Genomic DNA, 24,599 nt, shown 5'->3' with positions numbered 1-24,599 from the left:
GCAAACTACAAGTCCCATGAAGCATTGCAAGACTGACAGTTACAAGCATGACTCCCAAAAGCTGAGGCATGATGGGACTTGTAGTTTCACAACAGCTGGAGGGCAGCCAGTTTAACACCCCTGTCCAACATGAAGAGAGCAGACCAACACTGACGCACAGTGTACGTATAGATCACATGACAAGGAAAGGCGTGGCTGTGCTGTGTACTCCTCTATCAGGATATAGAAGTACGCAACCGGATGACGATGCCTAGGAACGTGTATCTTCCACGTAGCCAGACGGAATGAATGGAAGGCGGGGAGGCCGGTGAGTAGGCGTGGCTTTATCCAGGACTCGCTCTGAGAAAGCATCGTTTTGTTCTTACTCATAATATATGCATATCCCCGCCCATTGTCTGAAAAGCAGCCAATCGACGTTCAGCCTCCCCGGGAAGAGAAGAGACTGCACAGATCCGAGCCTTCAGAGTCCAGCGAGTGGCAGACTGGAGGTTGATGCGCAGAGCTGACACACAGGTGAGCCGGCTAGAAGAGCTGACACTCTATTCCAGGTACTCGGAGGCAGGATGATGAAAAGCTCCGCAATGACGACCAGATCCATAGAGAGTGATTTGTAAGGAGTACAGGGAGAGGATTGCTGTGGCAGGAAACTTCCATTCATTACTTGTATAGTACACGGGGGAACCGATTCTGAACCTTTATTATTAATATTCTCTAATCCAAGTACACAGAAGGGTCAGAGCAGGGCACACCGAAGGGACCGCTCTCTGAGCCATGTACACGACATCCCTGGACCAAAGAGCTAACAGTCTAATCCAGAAGCTTGCTACACCTGTGAGGATACTTCTTCTAGAGTTGTGCCTAACATTGGATGCTGCACCCTATACTGATCATACACCATACAATCTGATTGTGCAATCTCCTTTAGATCTACCTATGTAATGGGGCAGCACAGTGGCTAAATGGTCACCACGTCTGCCTGGCAGTACTAGGGTCGTTGGATTCAAATCCCAACCATAGCACCACCTGCCTGGAATTTGCATGTTCTCCCTGTGCCTGTGTGGGGTTCCTCCGGATACTCCGGTTTCCTCCCACACTCCATAGACATGCTGGTAGGTTAATTAGATCCTGTCTAAATTGTCCCTAGTATGTGTATGAATATTAGTTACGGACCTTAGATTGTACACCCCTTGAGGGTTAGGGACTGATGTGAATGTACTATATATATATATATACAGTTGTGCTCAAAAGTTTGCATACCCTGGCAGAAATTGTGACATTTTGGCATTGATATTGAAAATATGACTAATCATGCCAAAAAATGCTCTTTTATTGAAGGATGATGATCATATGAAGCCATTTATTATCAAATAGTTGTTTGGCTCCTTTTTAAATCAATGATAGCAGAAATCACCCAAATGGCCATTATCAAAAGTTTCCCTCCCCTGGAATGTTTGGCCTTGGTACAGACACACAAGGTGACACACACGGGTTAAAATGCCAATTAGAGGTTAATGGCCCACATCTGTGGCTTTTTAAATTGCAATTATTGTCAGTGTATAAATAGTTAATGAGTTTGTTAGCTCTTACGTGGAAGCACTGACTAGGCTAGATAATGAGCCATGGGGATCAGAAAAAACTGGCAAAAGTCCTGCGTAACAAGGTAATGGAACTTTATAAAGATGGAAAAGGACATAAAAAGATGTCCAAAGCCTTGAATATGCCAATCAGTACTGTTAAATCACCTATTAAGAAGTGGAAAGTTCGGGGATCTCTTGATACCAAGCCAAGGTCAGGTAGACCCAGAAAGATTGCAGCCATAACTGACAGAAGAATTGTTCGGGATACAAAGGGAAACCCACAGGTAACCACAAGAAAAATACAGGCTGCTCTGGAAAAACACAGTGTGTTTGTTTTGAAGGAGCACAATATGATGACATGAACATAAATTAGCTGCATGGTGGAGGTGCCAGAAAGAAGCCTTTATTGAATCAATGACACAAGAAGGCCTGGTTATGCATGTCAAGGTGTTGTCAGGCATATTGTAACTGGGATTTTTTGTGGCATTGGTGCAGTAAAAGCTTCTTCCTGGCACCTCGACCAAACAGCTCATTTTTGTTCACGTATCACCGTATTGTACTTCTGAAAAACAACCACACCATCTTTTTCCAGAGCAGCCTGTATTTCTTTTGAGGTTGCCTGTGGGTTTTTCTTTGAATCCCGGGCAAAAAGACAATGCTGACTCAGCATTGCTGAACACCATTAACATGCAGGAAAGAAGTGATGTCTCCAGGTATGCAAATACAGTAGTCAGTGGCATTGCTCCACCCTATGAACTTTGAGATAATGTTTCAGTATTGATAATACGAATTGTCTATTAAGTGGGTGGGTCCACACCATGCCTGTATTTGTTAATGACGTTCATCTTCCACCTGTGTAACCTGTATATCCTCATGTGGACTAATGCTGTCAAGGTGTTGTAGGTGTATTGTTTAACCACTTGCCTACCAGGCACTTATACCCCCTTCATGTTCAGGCCAATTTTCAGCTTTCATTGCTGTCACACGTTGAATGACAAATGTGCGGTCATGCAACACTGTACCTATATGAACTTTTAATTTTTTCACACAAATAGAGCTTTCTTTTGGTGGTATTTACTCGCTGCTGGGTGTTTTATTTTTTGTGCTATAAACAAGAAAAGAGCAAAAATTAAAAAAATAAAAAGTTTTTTTTCTTTGTTTCTATTTAAAAAAAATAGCAAACTGTAATTTTTCGCCTTCACTGATGTGCTATGATGAGGCAGCACTGATAGGCAGCACTGATAGGCAGCACTGATGAGCTGGCACTGATGGGCAGCACTGATGGGCAGCACTGATGAGCTGGCACTGATGGGCAGCACTGATGAGCTGGCACTGATGGGCAGCACTGATGAGCTGGCACTGATATGCAATAATGATGGGCACTGATCGGCGGCACTGATAGGCTGCACTGATATGCAACAATGATGGACACTGATAGGTGGCATTGATGAGCTGGCACTGATATGCAAAAATGATGGGCACTCATAGGTGGCACTGATAGGTGCACTGATGAGCTGGCACTGATATGCAGCAATGATAGGCACTAATAGGTGGCACTGATGGGTGGCACTTACTGGCAGCACTGCTGGGCACTGATGGGTGGCACTGCTGGACACTTGTGCGCGGCACTGGTGGGTGGTACTGCTGGGCACTGATGATCGGTGCCGATCCCACCTCTGACAATTGCTGGTTATCGACAGTACTTTCCTCACACTGTGAGAGCATGAGGAAAGTGCAGCCGATAACCGGCAACTGCATTTCCTGGTGATCAGCGTGTCATTGGACACGGCTGATCACGTGGTAAAAGGCCACTGCGATTGGCCTTTTACCACATTACGTGATCAGCTGTGTCTGTAGGATCACCAGGTGCGCACGCCAAGGGCACGCGGGAGGACACGTTCAGGGAGGACATCCTATATGATGCCCTCCCAGAACTGTTCGGCCGCAGTGAAGCCAGCATTCGGCTATCTGCGGTCGGCAAGTGGTTAAAGATGACCATGGACTATACAATCTGATTGTACAATCTCCTTTAGATTTGCCAAAACTGTGTAATAAGGGGACACACCTAAACAAGCCATTTAATGAAGACAGGGCCTTTGACTGTTGACTGAAGAGCTAACAAAGAATGTACATTCAATTTGTATAGTGTATAGCCACCTTAAATTGCTAATAGCCATGTTTTTGGTTGGGTATTTGTAGATATTATGTGATACCGATAATCAGTGATTTTTTACAATTAATCTGTTGATTTAACATCACACTGTTCCCTTCGAGCTAACAAGCAGCATAGTAGGGATATGCCCCCCATCACTATCTTGTAACGGTTAAGTGCATTTATGAATCTCCTAGATTGTAAGCTCCAAGGAGCAGGGCCCTCCTTTCCCTCTTGTATTGAACTGTATTGTTGCTGTATTGTCTCCTGTTATATTGTAAAGTGCTGAGCAAACTGTTGGCACTATATAAATCCTGTATAATAATAATAATGAATTAGGATTGCACGCCACCATTTTCCTTCTTTTGCTGCTCTATCTGTCATGCTTCTTATTTATTTTTTCATTTCATAGTGATTAATATTCTGGAAGCACTGGATTTATGGCTGGATATAATGCATAGGTGATTCATTTTGGAAGTAACTTAGCCAGGGTGTGCGTGCTGTTTCAGTCAGCCAAGTTTCTGTGAGTTTCTTTTTTTTCCTCCATGTGGCATGATTTTCCTTTGGTCAAACATCTACGTAAAAGTTACTTCAAGCAACACTACTTCGTTGTGCTTTTAATGGCTGTGCAGGAGCCAACGGCTAGATTCATGTTTTTAATTAAGGTTCTACTGCCAGCATCTTGAGTCAGTTAATATATTCAGTGTGTTTCTCCCTTTTATAAAACATTTTCTATTTTTCTCTCTTGTGTTTCTAGACAGGTAGTACAATGGCTGGAAAGGTGTTGGTGACTGGAGGTGCTGGCTATATAGGTAGCCACTGTGTCCTTGAACTGCTTGAAGCTGGATATGAACCAGTGGTCATTGATAATTTCCACAATGCTATTCGAGGTAAGCCAGACCATAGCAAACAGTTTTATAATTTTAGTGTTTTATTTTTGCATAATGTATTTATTATATGGGATCTTCAATGTTTTCATTTATAAAAGAGGTTCTGTGGCTCTGTGGATCCTGCCTGTTTTCAATTCGCCAAGCATTCAGCAAATATGTTCAACGTTCAGTGAACCTGAACTAACGCAGGCCATCGATGATTCAATTTTCAGGAAAGAAAATCACTCGATTCCGGGAGGGCAGGGGGAGCAGGGCGCATGGCCATGTCCCTGCTGGGGAAAAAACAATGATAATTGTTAGTGGCTATAGCTGCTGGCAATAATTGCAACCTAAGAATCCAACATCTCTGGTTGTACCCAAGTCGGTCAGTGAACTGATTGATATTCGATCCATCTATGGCCGGCTTTAGAGGCAAATTCAGTTGAAGTGTATAAGGGCAAGCCTTGTGGACATTTTTAGGGCTAAAAAAGGGGGAGAGGGTCTTTTCAAGGGTAGAATTGAAAATACAGTTGTGTTCAAAATAATAGCAGTCAGACATCACTAACCTGATCAATCACTGTTTTTGGTAGAAATGATATTTCTACATGGCAAATAATTTACTAGCAGGTGTAGTAGAGTAATAGAAATCCAACAGACCCAACAGTCATGACATGCATGCTGCTGATTCTGTGTAATTGAATCACTAATTGAAAGGGGCGTGTTCAAAATAATAGCAGTGTGGAGTTCTATTAGTGAGGTCACTCATTCTTTGAAAACCAGGTGGCAATTATTGCCCTTATTTAAGGAAGGAAGGCAGCAAATGTTGTACATGCTGGTTACAGTGCATTTCTCTCTGAAATTCTGAGGAAAATGGGTTGTTCCAGACATTGTTCAGAAGAACAGCGTACCTTGATTAAAAAGTTGATTGGAGAGGGAAAAACATATAAAGAAGTGCAGAAAATGATAGGCTGCTCAGCTAAAATGATTGCAAATGCTTTAAAATGGCAACCAAAACCTGAAAGACGTGGCAGAAAGAGAAAAACTACCATTCGAATGGACAGAAGAATAGCCAAAATTGCAAGGACTCAGCCAACAATCAGCTCCAGGAAGATGAAAGAAGGTGTAAAGTTACCTGTGAGTACTGTTACAATTAGAAGAAGCCTATGTGAAGCCAAGGTATCTGCAAGAAGCCCCTGCAAAGTCCCACTGGTGAAAAAAAGACGTGCTGAAGAGGTTACATTTGCCAAAGAGCACATTGACTGGCCTAAAGAGAAATGGCGCAACATTTTGTGGACTGATGAAAGTAAGATTGTTCTTTTTGGGTCTAGTGGCCGGAGACAGTTTGTCAGACGACCCCCAAACACTGAATTCAAGCCACAGTACACTGTGAAGACAGTGAAGCATGGTTGTGCAAGCATCATGATATGGGGATGTTTCTCATACTACGGTGTTGGGCCTATTTATCGCATACCAGGGATCATGGATCAGTTTGAATACATCAGAATACTTGAAGAGGTCATGCTGCCTTATGCTGAAGAGGAAATACATTTGAAATGGGTGTTCCAACTAGACAACGACCCCAAACACACCAGTAAACGTGCAACATCTTGGTTCCAGACCAACAAGATTGACGTTATGGAGTGGCCAGCCCAATCCCCGGATCTTAATCCAATAGAAAACTTGTGGGGTGACATCAAAATTGCAGTTTCTGAGGCAAAACCAAGAAATAGAGAAGAACTGTGGAATGTAGTCCAATCATCCTGGGCTGGAATACCTGTTCACAGGTGCCAGAAGTTGGTTGACTCCATGCAACACAGATGTACAGCAGTTCTCAGAAACAGTGCTTATACAACTAAATATTCATTAAGTGATTCAAAGGAAAGCAAAATCTTCAAACATTTTTCAGTTTATATAGTGAATGTTTGAGTTTGTAAAGAAGAATACAAACACTGCTATTTTTTTTGAACAGTCTAATCACTTTTCTTCAATTTTTTTTAGAGGAACAACACAAATTTGATATGTTTTTCTTCATGTTTTGATTTGGAATAGAATGTGTAGTGTTCCCAATGCATTTGTGTGTATGGAAATAAAAGCTATTCGACAGATTTTGAGCTTTATTTACTTTTTTCAACACACTGCTATTATTTTGAACTCAACTGTACATAAAACAGTATAGTTGCACACAGTCTCGCCAACAGCATACACAGAGCATATTTAGTTGTAGAATATTTTTTTGCTTTTACTATTCTCTTGGGTTACATACAGCATCATCCCAAACAGGTTCCACTTTCAAGAAGACTGGTTTTGACTGGAGGATAGAAATTGGCCAGTAGTTTGCTGTGACTCTTCCTGTTATCACTGATGTAAAATCACCCTGCCACTGGATAATTTCTGTCAGGCTCTCATTGAAAATTAAGAGACTGCAGATGATAGAGCAGTGTAAAATTGGCCTCTTCTTTTTTCTTTTTTTTTTTTTTTTTTTTTTTTTTTTGTGAGGGAGAACTGGCACAAATGTACTAGAGAACAGTAAAGAGTAGGGGCTGGTATTTTACTATATTCATTAAGAGACTGCAGATGATTCTGCATGTAAAAGTTGACAGCAGCAGGACAATTTTAACCACTAGCCTACAGGGCACTTATACCCCCTTCCTGCCCAGGCCAATTTTCAGCTTTCAGCGCTGTCGCACTTTGAATGGCAATTGCGCAGTCATGCAACACTGTACGCATTTGAAATTTTTATCATTTTTTTTGAGACAGAGCTTTCTTTTTATGATATTTAATCACCTCTGGGATTTTTATTTTTTGCTAAACAAACCAAAAACAACTGAAAATTTTGAAAAAACGTTTTTTCTTAGTTTTTGTTATAAAATTTTGTAAATAGCTGATTTTTCTCCTTCATTGATGTGCGCTAATGAGGCTGCAGTGATGAGTACTGATAGGCTGCACTGATAGGTGGCACTGATGAGGCACTAGTAGGTGGCACTGATGAGGCACTAGTAGGTGGCACTGATGTGCATTGACAGGCATCACTGAGGTGGCACTGAAAGGCAGCTCATACGGGCACTGATATGTGGCATTGATGTGCACTGGTAGGCACTGATATGTGGCATTGATGAGGCATTGACAGCTGGCATTGATGGGCAATGACAGCTGGCACTGCTGGGGCTACACTGATCATCAGTGCCCTGATGATCAGTGTAGATGTCCCCTCCAAGGAATGCCAATTACCGGCTCTCCTCTCCTCTCGAGCTGTCAGCGTAACAGCTCGTGAGGAGAGAAATGCCAATAACTGGCATTTCTCTATTTACAGTACATGTGATCAGCTGTGATTGGACACAGCTGATCACATGACTGAGCCGACATCTTCAGCTGTTTCCTTTGATCGGTGATCTGATGTGTCCAAGGGACACAGCGCACCACCGATCGCTGTGCTGCACGCTCCTGGAGCCGCGCATGCATGGTTAGACTGGGAGGACGTCATACGGCGTCCTCCCAGAACGAGAGAACCATCTTGCGCCCGTCATTACCTTATATGGCGGGCGGGAGGCAGTTAAATAGAAAACTTACTAGAGAGAGAGAGCACAGACTGGGGCTTTACTACAAGAATGAAGATAATGCAGAGGATACAGCAGTGAAAAATCAACCAGTAGCAGGGCAATTTATTCAGTGATAATAGGCCACAGGCAGGTGTTTTACTACATTAATTAAGAGCGCATAATTAATACAGTAGCCTAAAATTGGCTAACAGCAGGACCATTTTTAAGAAGCAAAGCTAGGCCTAAATTTCCTACAGACAAAAAGCAGGAACTGGGGTTTTACTATACGAATTATGATACTGAAGACTATACATCAGTGCAAAATTGGCTGGCAGCAGGGCTGTCTTAATCAGAGACAATAGATTTAACAGTCATACTCCTACATTTTATTTTATTTATGGGGATTAAGAAGGGTGCTGTGAATTTGTGATATAATGTGAAGTAGTTAGGTGCACAAAGTTCTGGCACCTAGCTTATTTCTTTTAAAAGACAGCTGCAAGAACGGGTCATTAACAAATAAATACTTCGCTATGAGCACCCAAGATTATAAATAAATATAAAAAGTTCCCATCAACATAAAAGAAAACACACAAAAAAGTAAAACTGCAAAATACCACCAATGGGGGAAAAAAAAAAAGAACCTTTTTTTTTTTTTTTTTTTTTTTTTTTTGAGGGGAAGCTGTACCTCATCCTAGTTCTAAATATGTAATGATTTTCATTACTCTTAATGATTATAGAATATCATGCAGATAGTTTGTCTTTAAGAAATATATGCTACAGCAGTTTTTCATTTGATACTGGAGTTACTTGGAAGTTGTAACCAGGCTGTAATAAATGACTGTCTGGAAGTAATCACTCTCTTAATTCCTGCAAGGGGTCAATGGTCTTCCTGAAAGTCTACAGAGAGTGCGAGAAATTGTGGGCAACAAGAAGATTGAGTTTGAGGAGGTGGATTTGCTAGACCGGGCTGCCCTGAACAGTTTGTTTGACAAGGTACATTTTTATTCATCAGTGTTTACAGTAGCTAAAAACCTTTACTAGATGACATGTAGTATCTAAAGCACTGTGAGGGGAATATACGTAGACTGGAGCAGCCAGAATCTGGAGCAGTTGCATATGGCAACCGATCTGCTTCTAGTATTTTCAAATCTTAACTGAACAAGCTGAAGATAGAGGCTGATTGGCTACTATAAATAGGCACAGATGCTCCAGATTCTATAAATAGTTGGTATGTTATTCTTTTTACTTTTTTTGTTTCCCCCCCATCTCAACCAGCCTCTTTCAGCCAATGGGGGACCATGCCTGAGCACATGTAGTTTCATTATTGCATATGTGACAGGACAGTCTCTTTAAGATATATGAGTTTCATAATATTTTTTTGTTATTTTTTTTCCCTGATGAAAAATTTGTATTTCTTTTGAGACTACCTTGAAAACTTGTACAGAAAAATTACTTTATTATTATTATTCTTATTCTAGGATTTATACAGCTCCAACAGATTGGGCAGCACTTAATATTATAAAGTGAGACAGTTCAGTTACAATACAATTCAATACAAGAGGATTAGAAGGGCCCTGCTTCAGAGAGCTTACAATCTTATTGTTAATTTAATGTGTACTTTATCCTCTCTCCAGCACAAGTTCTCTGCTGTTATGCATTTTGCTGGCCTGAAAGCCGTTGGAGAGTCTGTGGAGAAGCCATTGATGTATTATAAGGTGAATCTTACTGGCACAATCCAACTCTTGGAGGTGAGTGTTTTGCATTAGCAAGCATCTGTCTGTTAGAGCAGAAATGTAATTTAAGTCATGTGTACTATTAGACATTATGTCCAGTAAACAACTGAAGATGATTTATTTCAACTTTGTTCCAAAATTTGATATAAAATGTAGGTCCCTATTATTCAGTCTTACTGATTTTAGTAATCAAGAGTTGTTAGTTTGTGGTCTGTAATACTGAGTGAATCACAAGCATTGTAGTATTAAAGGGTCAGTCCTCCTGAAAAATAATAGTTCATTTTTTGGCAGATGTTAGAGCGGTGGTAGTCAACATTTTTGATGTGGGGAGCCTCAAGTGTGATCCCTCAACATTATCAAAGGGTGGCACATAAGATTTGGTGGACATCAGACACACAAGAGGATATGGTCAGACTATGGGGATGATACAAGAGATGGTCAAAGACTGCAGACATGATACAAGAAATGGTCAGACTGTGGATATAATAGAAGAGGTGGTCAGAGACTGTGGATGTAATACAAGAAGTGGTCAGATATTGCGGATATGACACAAGACATGGAGACATGATGCTGTGGTAGAACAGTCGCCATGTCCTGAATACTTACGTATTGCAAAATGACCAGTGTTTAAGTTCTTAAGGGACACTAAGTTGTTTAATTCTTTGTATTCTGCTTCCAGATAATGAATACTCATGGTGTAAAGAAAATTGTGTTCAGCAGCTCTGCCACAGTCTATGGTGATCCCAAGTATCTTCCGTTAGATGAAAAGCACCCAGTTGGTGGATGCACAAATCCATATGGAAAAACAAAATATTTCATTGAGGAAATGATCATGGATCAGTGCAAAGCTGATGAGGTGAGTGATAATCTCAGAGTTCAATCAAAGGTTTATCAACTATTGTCATGTGCATTCTTACCTGAATCTTGGTGGACTTTGTGTAGTTCTTCCAAATCTTAGCAGTACTTCTGCATGAATGTTTGTTTGCCTTGTGCAGGGCATTTTTGTGATAAAGACCAATCACTGCTGCTCTTTCCTTTCACAAGGTGATTGGTCTTGTATCCACCCCCTCCTCTAGTTTTCTGCAGACAGTCTGTAGTAGTTGTAGTCTGCTTAGTCCTTCCCACAGCTCTGCTCTCTGTGCTATGTGCAGCACAGAGATGTTACTATATGCTTTTAGCCCCGGTTCACGTGTATGCGGCTGTGTGGGCCACGTTTTTCATGGGATTGAGAGCCCATTCATTTGAGTAGACTCCCGTGCCCCATGATATGCAAGAATGAAGTCCCTGCACTTCCAGTATGGTTCGTTTTTTCCAGTGCGGGCGATGTGCCATTAGAACTAATGTTACCTACCAGCGGGTCCGCATTTCTCTGTGCGGATGGTGCGGCTGCATGGATTTACGGGTGGATCTGCAGCGGCACCACCCGCACATATGTGAACCTAGCCTTAGATTGTAAGCTCTAACAAGCAGGTGCTCAAGCAGACCATCTGATCTCTCTTATATTAATTTGTAATTGTACTGTTGGCCCTTATTCTGTAAAGCGCTGCGTAAACTGTTGGCACTATATAAATCCTGTATTATAATAATAAGATATATATATATATATATATATATATATATATAAAATTTTTCCCTGGAGTTCAGTTTTTTAAAGGAAACTTGTACTGACAATATAAAACACTTGCCATGCCTAAACTCTCCTTTTTGAAATGTTGATCTAAAGCCTCCTATGCTTTCGGAATATAAAATTAAAATTGACTTCAGTGTACAAATTGTGTGGTTTATTTTCAATGGGTGAAACAATGTGGTCTATGTATTCTAGGAATGGAGTGCCATTCTCTTGAGGTATTTTAACCCCATTGGAGCCCACATATCTGGTCGTATTGGAGAAGATCCTCAGGGAATTCCAAATAATCTGATGCCGTACGTCTCACAGGTTTGTATACAATGTAAATGTATATAGTGTGAGTTGTTGGACTATGGATTACCAGCCATACCGATGTTCCAGTGATTTCAGCAACGGCTGTGTACAATAAACTAATAGATATGATGTGTTCAATACCAATATGCCCTGCAGGTGAAAAGTCTAATATTTTAAATGATTTCTACACAGTAGCAGTTTATAAGTATAAAGTACAATGTTAAATATCAGTTATAAGATCTTATATGTATTTTAAGATATACTATGTATCGCTCTTAAAAATCATCCCAAGCACTTTGATACTAGCCTTCCCTCACTGCTCCACTGACCAAAGGATGCAGGCTCCAGGACGGTCTGTGATCTGCTAACATCAGGGGCAAACAAACAAAGATGGAGACGCTGAACTTCCAGGGTATATTTAATAATATCATCCAATACAGGGAAAATCCACCTGCTTTTCTCAGGCATTGTACTACATTAGGAACTTAGTCATGACTAAGCTCCTGAGGAAGTGAAAAGAGTAAGAGCAGGTGGACTTTGCCTGTATCATATAATATTTATACTCTGGACTTTTGGAAGTCTAGTGGCTCCATTCTTGTTTGTTCAGTCTGCAAAGAAGCTGGAATTAAATAGGCATAACTCCCATTTTGTGCATTTTTCAGGTTGCTGTTGGAAGACGGGAACATCTGAATGTCTTTGGAAATGACTACAATACACCAGATGGGACAGGTAAGCAGAGTGGATTAGACTACATTTATTTGTCTGTAGTTTTCAGTTGGTAGGAAAAAAGAGCAAAAAAAATCTAAATCCTAACTGGGTGACACTTCGTTTGCTAAAGCATGGTGCATTATGAATTGCCTTTTTAATAAAATGTTTTTTTATTAATAACAATAATAAAAATAGTTTTTATTATTATTATATACATACACTGCTCAAAAAAAAATAAAGGAACACTTTGAAAACACATCAGATCTCAGTGCGGAAAAATATCATGCTGGCTATCTATACTGATATGGACTGGGTAATGTGTTAGGAATGTAAGGATGCCCCATCGTTTGATGGAAATTAAAATTATCAACCTACAGAGGACTGAATTCAAAGACACCCTGAAAATCAAAGTAAAAAAATGATGCAAAAGGCTAGTCCATTTTTGCTGAAATTTCATTGCAGCAACTCAGAATGGTACTCAGTAATTTGTATGGCCCCCACGTGCTTGTATGCGTGCCTGACAATGTTGGGACATGCTGCTAATGAGACGATGGATGGTATCCTAGGGTATTTCCTCCCAGATCTGGACCAGGGAATCACTGAGCTCCTGGACAGTATGAGGTGCAACCTGGCGGTGTCAGATGGACCGAAACATGATATCCCAGAGGTGTTCTATTGAATTTAGGTCAGTCGAGTGTAGGGGCCATTCAGTGGTATCAATTACTTCATCCTCCAGGAACTGCAAGCATACTCTCGCCACATGAGGCCAGGCATTGTCGTGCACCAAGAGGAACCCAGGACCCACTGCACCAGCGTAGGGTCTGACAATGGGTCCAAGGATTTCATCCCGATACCTAATGGTAGTCAGGGTGCCGTTGTCTAGCCTGTAGAGGTCTGTGTGTCCCTCCATGGATATGCCTCCCCAGACCATCATTGACCCACCACCAAAGCAGTCATGCTGAACAATGTTACAGGCAGCATATCGTTCTCCACAGCTTCTCCAGACCCTGTCACATGTGCTCAGGGTGAACCTGCTCTCATCTGTGAAAAGCACAGGGCGCCAGTGGCGGACCTGCCAATTCTGGTGTTCAATGGCAAATGCCAATTGAGCTCTATGGTGCTGGACAGTGAGCACAGGGCCCACTAGAGGACATCGGGCCCTCAGACCACCCTCATGAAGTCAGTTTCTGATTGGTCAGAGATATTCACACCAGTGTCCTGCTGGAGGTCATTTTGTAGGGCTCTGGCAGTGCTCATCCTGTTCCTCCTTGCACAAAGGAGCAGAGACCAGTCTTGCTGATGGGTTAAGGACCTTCTATGGCCCTGTCCAGCTCTCCTAGAGTAACTGCCTGTCTCCTGGAATCTCCTCCATGCTCTTGAGACTGTGCTGGGAGACACAGCAAAGTTTCTGGCATTGGCACGTATTGATGTGCCATCCTGGAGGAATTGGACTGCCTGTGCAACCTCTGTAGGGTCCAGGTATTGCCTCATGCTACCAGTAGTCACACTAACCCTAGCCAAGTGCAAAACTAGTGAAAAACAGAAAAGATGAGTAGGGAAAAATGTCAGTGGCCTCCATTTGTAAAACCATTCCTGTTTTGGGGGTTGTCTCATTGTTGCCCATCTAGTGCATCTGTTAATTTCATTAACACCAAAGCAGCTGAAACTGATTAACAACCCCCTCTGCTACTTAACTGACCAGATCAATATCTCAGAAGTTTAATTGACTTCATGCTATACTCTGCTCAAAAAAATTAAAGGAACAATTTTTAATCAATGTGTATATATATATTTTTTTCTTGGTGCTACTGATCTCCTCTAGTATCTTTCAGCCACTTCCTGTCTACATGCACTAACTTCAACATTGGCTGCACTTCATTCCCCTGGATGGGCTTCCTGATAGTGATAACAGTGGATCATGTCTGTACAGTGTGTCAACATGACCACTTGCATTATTCACCAGGGAGGCATGTGATAGAATGATGATGCAATAGCACAATTAGTAGACAGTCACCCTGTAACAGCAGGTGCCTGAACAAGTACCTTCATGGTGGGATCACCAATCTTTTTCTCTTCGTGAATGCTGCAGATTTAAAAATATTAAAAATTACTTTTGAAACCGGAACTCCAGGATATTTATATCCTGTCCCTGTAGTAATACTTTTCAAGAGAATATGTCCTGCGTCTTTCAGTTTAAATGATACAGTCATGGCCGAAATTGTTGGCACCCTTGATATTTCTCCAGGAAATCATGTATTTCTCACGAAACGTATTGCATTAACACATGTTTTGCTATACACATGTTTATTCCCTTTGTGTGTATTGGGACAAAACAAAAAAAGGGAGGAAAGAAAGCAAATTCGACATAATGTCACACAAACCTCCAAAAATGGGCTGGACAAAAGTATTGGCACCCTTTCACAACTGCGGATAAATAAGAATGTTACAAGCATGTGATGCTCCTGTAAACTCACCTGGGGCAAGTAACAGGTGTGGGCAATATAGAAATCACACCTGAAAGCAGATAAAAAGGAGAGACGTTCACTTAACCTTTGCATTGTGTGTCTGTCTGTGCCACACTAAGCATGGACAACAGAAAGAGGAGACGAGAACTGTCTGAGGACCTGAGAACCAAAATTGTGGCAAAATATCAACAATCTCAAGGTTACAAGTCCATCTCCAGAGAACTAGATTTGCCTTTGTCCACAGTGCGCAACATTATCAAGAAGTTTGCAACCCATGGCACTGTAGCTAATCTCCCTGGTCGTGGACGGATGAGGAAAATTGATGAAAGATTGCAACGCAGAATAGTCCGGATGGTGGATAAGCAGCCCCAAACATGTTCCAAAGACATTCAAGCTGTCCTGCAGGCTCAGGGAGCATCAGTGTCAGCGCGAACTATCCGTCGACATTTAAATGAAATGAAACGCTATGGCAGGAGACCCAGGAGGACCCCACTGCTGACAGAGACATAAAAAAGCAAGACTACAGTTTGCCAAAATGTACTTGAGTAAGCCAAAAGCCTTCTGGGAAAACGTCTTGTGGACAGATGAGACCAAGATAGAGCTTTTCGGTAAAGCACATCATTCTACTGTTTACCGAAAACGGAATGAGGCCTACAAAGAACAAAACACAGTACCTACGGTAAAATATGGTGGAGGTTCAATGATGTTTTGGGGTTGTTTTGCTGCCTCTGGCACTGGGTGCCTTGACTGTGTGCAAGGCATCATGAAATCTGAGGATTACCAAAGGATTTTGGGTCGCACTGTAGGGCCCAGTGTCAGAAAGCTGGGTTTGCGTCCAAGATCCTGGGTCTTCCAGCAGGACAATGATCCCAAACATACGTCAAAAAGCACTCAGAAATGGATGGCAAAGAAGCGCTGGAGAGTTCTGAAGTGGCCAGCAATGAGCCCAGATCTAAATCCCATTGAACACCTGTGGAGAGATCTTAAAATTGCTGTTGGGAAAAGGTGTCCTTCCAATAAGAGAGACCTGGAGCTGTTTGCAAAGGAAGAGTGGTCCAAAATTCCGGGTGAGAGGTGTCAGAAGCTTATTGATGGTTATAGGAAGCGACTGATTTCAGTTATGTTTTCCAAAGGGTGTGCAACCAAATATTAAGTTAAGGGTGCCAATACTTTTGTCCAGCCCATTTTTGGGGTTTTGTGTGACATTATGTCATATTTGCTTTTCTGCCTCTGTTTTATATTTGTTCCAATACATACAAAGGGAATAAACATGTGTATAGCAAAACATGTGTTAATGCAATACCTTTTTTGTGTGAAATACTTGATTTTCAGGAAAAATATCAAGGGTGCCAACAATTTCGGCCATGACTGTACATAGCTTCATTTAGTCAGGAAAACTGAGTAAATATGTAAGTGCAGGGTCATCGATTTCCCTTCTGAGGGGATGTAACCATAGTGCCACTCACTTGCAGTTTGTAACAAATTTTTAGATTTCAGTCAATTGTTTCTAATTTTAATTAGAAAATCAATTTGAATATCTGACTATAATGTAATAAATAGCCTAACATTAGTTAAAGTGTTACTAAACCCAGTACCCTGCATTCACTATATCTGGTCTCCCATAGTACACAGAACATGGAAATGCAATTATTTTAGTAAATATAAACTGCTAAATACCATCAGCATTTAGAGCAGTCTTGTGACTTCTATCAGTGTTCAGCAGAGCACTGATTTTAAAGCTTGTAGGAGGAGTTTTCATTCTCCCCTGATTGTCCTGTGAGCCTGCAGGACCCCTGATCCTCTGTCTGGACAGTGCTGATTGGCCCTGTGCTGATCACATGCACTCTCCCAAGAAAAAAAAACTCTTAACAATCCACACCAAACTGAGCATGTGCAGCTTGCCCCCAAGGCTCTATTTTATCAGCAGATGGATATGGGATTGTGGAAGAAGGGGAGGAGCAGAGCAGACAGGATCAAACAGCCTTTTTACACAAAGCAGAGGATTAACTCCTTAGGTTCCAAAGTAAGTGTAACATGTATGCTTAACTGCATATACAGACTGAATTTACTGTTGTGGGTTTAGTAACACTTGAGGTAGATATGAAAGGCACAAATGAATGCAGCTCCCTAATCATTAACATATATTTTAAATACAATTATTTCAAAGAAATAGTGAAAGTACCTGAATTTTGGCTTGGCATTGGCCCTATGCAATCCTTTGTATAGCAGAACTCAGATTAGGAGAGGGAAAAGCAGCCAGTAAATTGTGTTGCAGTACAAAGCTGATGGGATGAGAGAGCAGAGTGGCAGAGAGATACACTCATCAGTTTGTCTCTTCTCCTTTCACTGCCCACTCCTAGGGTGGGGTAGAGATCTGTAAGTGAAAATTACAGCAGAGAAAAATCAGTTCCCCTTCCCTGTCGGGAAGAACTATGCTATGTGGTAGAGGTGTATAAATCACAGGGTGGATGGACAGAAATAGAAATCCTTTGGCAAACAGGACTTACAGTATATATGTGTTTCACATGTACTCCATTTTAGAGCTAAAATGCAGACATGACCATTGCCTTCTAAAGCCAGAAGTTGTATTGTATTCTGATTATTATGCATTTTGGACATGTATTTGCAGGGGTTCGGGATTACATTCACATAGTAGATCTGGCCAAGGGTCACATTGCTGCTCTCATTAAACTGCAGACCAGTAGTAGCTGTAAGGTGAGTTTCCACTTCCATGTTGCATTTCTGTTACCAAATTTTTTATTGGATTTTCAAAGAGATTATTCCCCTAGAAAAGAATACAGGAAGTACGGAGTATGGACATATTGAAACATTATTGGTACAGGTGCCACAAGCAGTATGTAATGGGTATTGTAAAATAGGATGCTACATGGAGTACAAGAGACTGGGACCCATGACACTAGTTTGTTACATTGAGAAGCTGTTACCCAGCAAAGGTTTGCAGTGAGCAAACAATGGCTAAAGAAATGCAGGAGATGTACAGTGCAGATGACCTCTGAGGTGGTTAGAATGTGTACAATGTCTTTTTCTATGCTTGGTCTCAGGCCAAACCCAGATAAGATTTGACTGAGGACAGCAACATATGAAAAAGAAAACGGGGCATCTAGTTGTGGATGCCAAAATGATCAGGGAATGTCCTTTCCCTGATCCTCCCTATTGAGCCTGGTCGGCGGTGGAGTAAGGGACAGTTTGATATCTTTGTTGCAGTGTCTCTAAAGTCCACAACTGCCCCCACTCCCCTTTTTTTTTTTTTTTTTTTTCTTTGGTTCATTTTACTAAGGGACGGTTTGGCTCAGGTTAGCTTGGTGAGGGAAGGCATTAGGGGTTTAATGGTTTAATAAACCATAATAAGGAACCATCATACCAATATTTCTATCACAATGGGTGTCAGGGGTTAAAAATAAAAAAAAAAGTAAGAACCCCTGGTTCACCCACTCATGCACATACTTTAAAGTACACTCACCTAGGACTCAACTTCAAGGAAATAACGTACAGTATGTGTAACTCACATTGTTTGCATGACACACACCAGAGGAAGAAGAATAAATCTGGGGCCGCTGTGTAGTAAACCCTAATATGATGATATTTTTAAAGGGCAAGTTCACCTTTTTACAAAAAAGAATAAATGCAGATTAAAAAATGTGCATGTATTATTTTTTGTTGCAAGAGCCTCTAAAGCATTGCACCAGCGATCAGACCTGTCAGTATATCTGCTTGCCCGTACAGGATGTACGGGCAAGCTGATATACTGACAGGAAGAATCAATAAACTACCACAGTGCTGTGGGTAGTTAATTGAGAACTACAAGCCGACAGCTGCAAATGTTGTTAGGACTTGTAGTTCTTTCATTCATTTTACAGAATTCATTATGACAGCTAGCAGGGAGGAGAAGATCCCTGACAGTAGTCACAGCGGGGAGGAGCGGGGGCTGGTCCGTTTGTAACATGCTACACCCTGTATATGGTTGTAACATGGTGAACTTATCATCAATTTTGGGTATGGTTGTTTTCTGACAGCATGTGCAATTTAAGGCTTTATGTATTTTGAATTTATTTACTGAACACAGTCTTTTCTCGTTTACATTTTAGAAAAAATAGAGATTATATTGCATTTTATGTGCACTTACATTACTTGTATTTGTAGCTGTACAGTTGAGTGAATACTGTACAACATAAATTTTCAGCCACTACGTCTCCCTTTTATAGTTCCTCTTAAAACCATTAAAACATTCTAGATTTTCAGCCACCACTGTTCTCTTTTATAGTTCCTCTTAAAGCCATGAAAACATTCTAGATTTTCAGCCACCACTGTTCCCTTTTATAGTTCCTCTTAAAACCATGAAAACATTCTAGATTTTCAGCCACCACTGTTCCCTTTTATAGTTCCTCTTAAAACCATGAAAACATTCTAGATTTTCAGCCACCACTGTTCCCTTTTATAGTTCCTCTTAAAACCATGAAAACATTCTAGATTTTCAGCCACCACTGTTCCCTTTTTATAGTTCCTCTTAAAGCCATGAAAACATTCTAGATTTTCAGCCACCACTGTTCCCTTTTATAGTTCCTCCTAAAACCATGAAAACATTCTAGATTTTCAGCCACCACTATTCCCTTTTATAGTTCCTCTTAAAACAATGAAAGCTTTCTAGATTTTCTTTTAAGTCCTTTTCATGCCAAAAATTGGTCCGACAGTGAAAAGGCCATGGGCATATTTAGAATTGCTCCCCAAAAACCCCAAAATACACAAGATCATGAGTTATTAGTCTGCATAATCTACTGCCTTGAAACAGTTGTTCATTTTGAAACCGCAGCAAAGCATCCTTTTAAATTGAAAAGTTGCATATAGTTATTTACTAAATCTGGTTTATGCTTTGCAGGTATATAATCTGGGCACTGGCGTAGGATACTCTGTATTGCAGATGGTGACAGCCATGGAAAGAGCATCAGGCAAAAAGGTTGGTCTGTGTGTAGTCTAATATGCTATATTATACGTTAAGGCTAAACTCTCCTCGCCTTTTATTCCTTGATCTGTTCAGGATGGCTAATCCATACACATATCTAATACTTACAGTATTTCCAGGCCTTTTCCCTGGCTGTATTTTTTGCTTTTTCAGATATTTTCAGGCCAATCATGTGAGATGCAGGGTCCTCTGTTTTCACAGGCAGTGGGCGAACCTCAATGAAGCAGAGAGTGTCACTGATGTGATGAATTTAGCACCGCTCTCTCATCATTGTATATGAGTAGAAGGCACTGTGGTTATATAGCCATTGGATTAATGCAGCAAAAGCTGCACTTTTATTTGTATAATTTTTGGGCATCTTCTTTATCCCCCATAAATTTAAATAAATAAAATGTACATATACTGTGTGTGTGTGTGTGTGTGTGTGTGTACCAGAATTAACGCAATGTGGTTTTTGTTTTTTTGTCAAAGATTCCATATAAAATAGCACCAAGAAGGGACGGGGATGTTGCTACATGCTATGCAGATCCAACCCTGGCTAAAGAGGACCTTGGCTGGAAGGCAGAATTTGGCTTGGACAGAATGTGTAAGTTAAAAACAAAAAATCTGCAAATGAAAATAAAATACAGTTTTATTGGTACTGAATGAGGATTTTCTGCGGTGATATTTTTAAATAAAACATTTAATTTAGACCAAGGTGTTTTGAAATATGAACTTAAGAATTTGGCTTTTTTTACTTTTGTACTTTGGCCAAGTTTTTTATTTAGCCAATAGTCCAAGGTATGGAAACGTATAGCAGGAGTCTGTAATGGCTGGTACTTTTCAAAACTGACCATGGGAAAGGCAACATGGCTTCTGATGGCAATGTTTTTTTAACTTTTTTTTTTGTTTGTTTTCAGTCAAGGCACCCTTTTAAATTATGCACTCGAGGCACCCCAATCTGAAATTCTAATGTAAATTAACCCCTTGGCGCCTGCGCCTTTTGACCCTTTAAGGCTTTCAGAAGCGGGGAGGCGGGGTGGGGTGTTTGGGTCATGTGACCGCCGTGATTCGCTGTCACGGTGGTCACATGATCGGGAAAGGTCCCGATCGAAAGAGAAGATCGGGACCTTTCCGTGAGTACTGGACATGTGTGCTGGGAGCGCGCACTCAGCACATATGTTTTTCTTAATTGCACACAAATGTGCGCTGAACGTCTAGGCCCAGACGCCGGGAGGCCGCACATTTGTGTGCGGCCGGCATGAAGAGGTTAAACTAATAGCTTTACATAATGCAGCAGCATCCACACATGTAGGATCCCCAACATCAGAGGTGATTCTTACAAAGCAAATATATCTTTGGATACCGGAACTGACTAGTGTTCAGGTTTTTCTCTTCTCCCACAGTTTATCTTCCTTGCACAGCTAATGTGACCCCAGTGCTGATAGAGTGGGGAAGGTACCCAACATGCTCCTTTTCAACCAATGGCTTCTCTGGTTGTTGGGCATCTGCAGCTGGCCCACATAGTACCCAAGATTGTAATGCTCCACAAAAGAAGAAAAAAAAGTGTAAAAAAATGCAAGCTTGATCCACTCTGCCAGCTTGTTGCCAATTTTTGGGCAATTTGGATCAATTTTTAGTCATTTTTGCCAAGGAACCCCTGAAGACCCCAGACAGCACCCCAGGGTGATGCAGCACCCTGATTGAGAAAGGCTGTTGTACTATCCTGATTTAGAGGAAACTGATCTCCAATTTAGCGGTTACACCTGCCCCTAGTTGATTGATATGGCATTATGGAATTGGGTGAATGACTACCAAATGTTTACTGATGGCCGGAACCATCTGATGTATTTCTCTACCCCAATTCTGATTTTTCCTCAAGCAGGAAACAGGTGAAAGTTAGGCCATGACAACAATTTAGTTAGTACATTGACTAGAATGTCCCTATGACTTATTGGATTACTGTTCGTCAAGTGTAACAGTTGCCGCATACATAGACTTGTCAAGAAGCCAATTCTGACATCTAAAACCGTGCTAGATAAATTTGTAATTTCAACACTGCTTTGTAACTGAATGTCTGTCTGTGAAGGTTATTTATCCAGGCCATGGTATATCCAGTAGTAGTTGGTCATGCTCAACTGTATGGACATTATGACTCCTACCAGATGTTTAACTGAATATTATTCTTCCAAGAGATAAAATGTCTCTTTTTAATTTATGTATTTATTTATTTTCTTTACAGGTGAAGATTTATGGCGGTGGCAGTCCTTAAACCCAACCGGGTTTAGCACTGAATCCTGAGAAGCCATGTTTACTGATTGCTCCCTTACTATTTGTACTTGCTTTCCTAATACTTATTTATAATCTGGACAAGAGTTTCACATAGTACTACAAATTACTTCTGGACTTTCAAACCACATCTCAGGACCTCATGCAGTACTCGTTACCATCACTTCTACCTCCTACATGTGATTTCACTACGGTTGTAAAGGAGAAAATATCTAGACATTTTGTACTTGATGGACAATTTTGTATTTAAGGAAGAAAATATTTAAAAAGGGACCACATATTGCTACAACTGTATGAACCTTTAAAATCAACATCTGCTGTCAGATTTTTGTAAAATGTAATCTAATACATTGTATCCTGAGGAAGGGTTATGATATTTCTGATGCTAACTGCATGATGGTACAAACAAATATTTATAACAATTTTAGTTTTTTAGCTATTAAATGATAATTTCACAGTATGTGTAAAGTGTGTCTTCAAAAATCAGTTTGAGATTTTCTTCCAGGCTAATTGGTTTATACATTTGCCTTCAAAAGTTTTTGAAAATATGGCTGATCATGCCAAAAACATTTTTCTTTTATTTAAAGACAGTGATCATATGAAACCATTTATTGTCACATAGTTGTTTTGGCTCCTTTTTAAATCATAATGATAACAGAAATCACGCACATGGCCATTATTAAAAGTTTACATACCCTGGAATGTTTGGCCTTGGTACAAACACACAAGGTGACACACACGGGATAAAATGGAAAATAGAGGTTAATTTTCAACATCTGTGGCTTTTTAAATTGCAATTAGTGTCTGTGTATAAATAGTCAATGAGTTTGTTAGCTCTCATGTGGATTTACTAAGCAGGCTTAGATACTGAGCCATGGGGAGCAGAACAGAACTGTCAAATGACTTGCGTAACAAGGTAATAGAGCTTTATAAAAGATGTAAAAGGATATAAAAGATATCCAAAGCCTTGAATATGTCAGTCAGTACTTTTCACTTATTAAGAAGTGGAAAATTTGGAGATCTCTTGATGCCAAGGTCAGGTAGACCAAGAAAGATTGCAGTCACAAGTGCCAGAAGAGTTGTTCGGGATACAAGGAAAAACCCACAGGTAACCTAGAAATGCAGGCTGTTCTAGAAAAAGATGGCATGGTTGTTTCAAGGACCACAATACAACGATATTTGAACAAAAATGAGCTGCATGGTTGAGTTGCCATAAAGAAGCCTTTACTGCTCCAATGCCACAAAAAAAGCCTGGCTACAATATGCCCAACAACACCTTGACGCATACAGCTTCTGGCACACTGTAATCTGCAGGGACAAGACAAAAAAAAAACCAATACTTTATGGTCAGAACTGTAAGCACTGTGTTTGGAGAGGGGTCAACAAGGCCTATAACAACAAGAATACCATCTCCACTGTGAAGCTTGGTGGTGGCTCACTGATGATTTCGGGGTTTGTGAGCTCTAAAGGCATGGGGAATCTTGTGAAAATTGATGGTAAGATGAATGCAGCATGTTATCAGAGCATACTGGCAGACAATTTGCATTCTTCTGCTCGAAAGCTGCGCATGGGACGCTCTTGGACTTTCCAGCATGGTAATGGCCCCAAACACAGGAGCAAGTTGACCCTCCAGTGGCTACAGCAGAAAAATATGAAGGTTCTAGAGTGGTCATCAGTCTCCTGACCTTAATATCATGTAGCCACTCTGGGGAGATCTCAGACGTGTGGTTCATGACAGCCAAAGACTTTGCATGACCTGGAGGCACTTTGCCAAGACCAATGGGCAGCTATACCACCTGCAAGAATTCAGGGCCTCATAGACAACTCTTACAAAAGACTGCATGCTGTCATTGATGCTAAAGGGGGCAAAGAATATGCAGACTTTTTAACAGTGGTCACTTCATTTGTTTACTTGTTGCTATGTTTAGTTTTATGATTGTGCCATTCTGTTATGACTTACAGTTGAATATGAATTCCATAAGAAATAAAAGAAATGTGTTTTTGCTTGCTTAATCATGTTTTCTTTAAAAATGGTACATACTGTATATAATTCTCAAAGGGTATGCAAACTTTTGAGCACAACTGTACAGGCCCTAAATCTAGATCACATTTCCTTGCCCTCTACAATCTCATATTTTCGTAACATACTGCCATACTCATGTATACAGAACCGACCATAATCCGAATCTATTATCCCACAAAAATGAGGTCCATTAAGCTAGATCTACAGAGTGTTTAAGTACTACCCAGGGGTGGACTGATAACTCATGGGGCCCCCGGGCAATAGGGGATCATGGGGCCCCTGTGTCCTCGCCCACACCCAAAAAAGCCTATGAAAAAGCCAATTCAAGGTACCAGGGGCATCTCATGGGGCCCCCTACTGACCCCGGGC

At 40.9% G+C, this 24,599-nt stretch overlaps 1 protein-coding gene across 2 annotated transcripts; it reads left to right on the top strand.

The window, feature by feature from the left end:
* Nucleotides 1–275: 275 nt before the first annotated feature.
* Nucleotides 276–24,220, top strand: GALE (UDP-galactose-4-epimerase). 2 transcript variants are annotated; one of them, XM_089676699.1, is made up of 11 exons: nt 276–513; nt 4,491–4,619; nt 9,009–9,127; nt 9,769–9,882; nt 10,547–10,723; nt 11,690–11,803; nt 12,451–12,517; nt 17,591–17,676; nt 19,856–19,933; nt 20,411–20,525; nt 22,161–24,220. In XM_089676699.1, the coding sequence occupies exons 2-11, from the start codon at nt 4,499–4,501 to the stop codon at nt 22,217–22,219; spliced, it is 1,050 nt and encodes a 349-aa protein (XP_089532825.1). In that variant the 5' UTR covers nt 276–513; nt 4,491–4,498; the 3' UTR covers nt 22,220–24,220. The 2 variants fall into 2 exon arrangements, with proteins under 2 accessions (XP_089532825.1, XP_089532824.1); XM_089676698.1 differs by having other exon boundaries at nt 278–513; nt 4,487–4,619.
* The last annotated feature ends 379 nt before the right edge of the window (nt 24,221–24,599 follow it).

Source organism: Staurois parvus, unplaced genomic scaffold, assembly GCF_062004578.1.
Source record: "Staurois parvus isolate SC_StPar_1 unplaced genomic scaffold, SC_StPar_1.0 ptg000172l, whole genome shotgun sequence".
NCBI classification, from domain to species: Eukaryota; Metazoa; Chordata; class Amphibia; order Anura; family Ranidae; genus Staurois; species Staurois parvus.
This window is presented reverse-complemented; position numbering and strand designations above follow the sequence as displayed.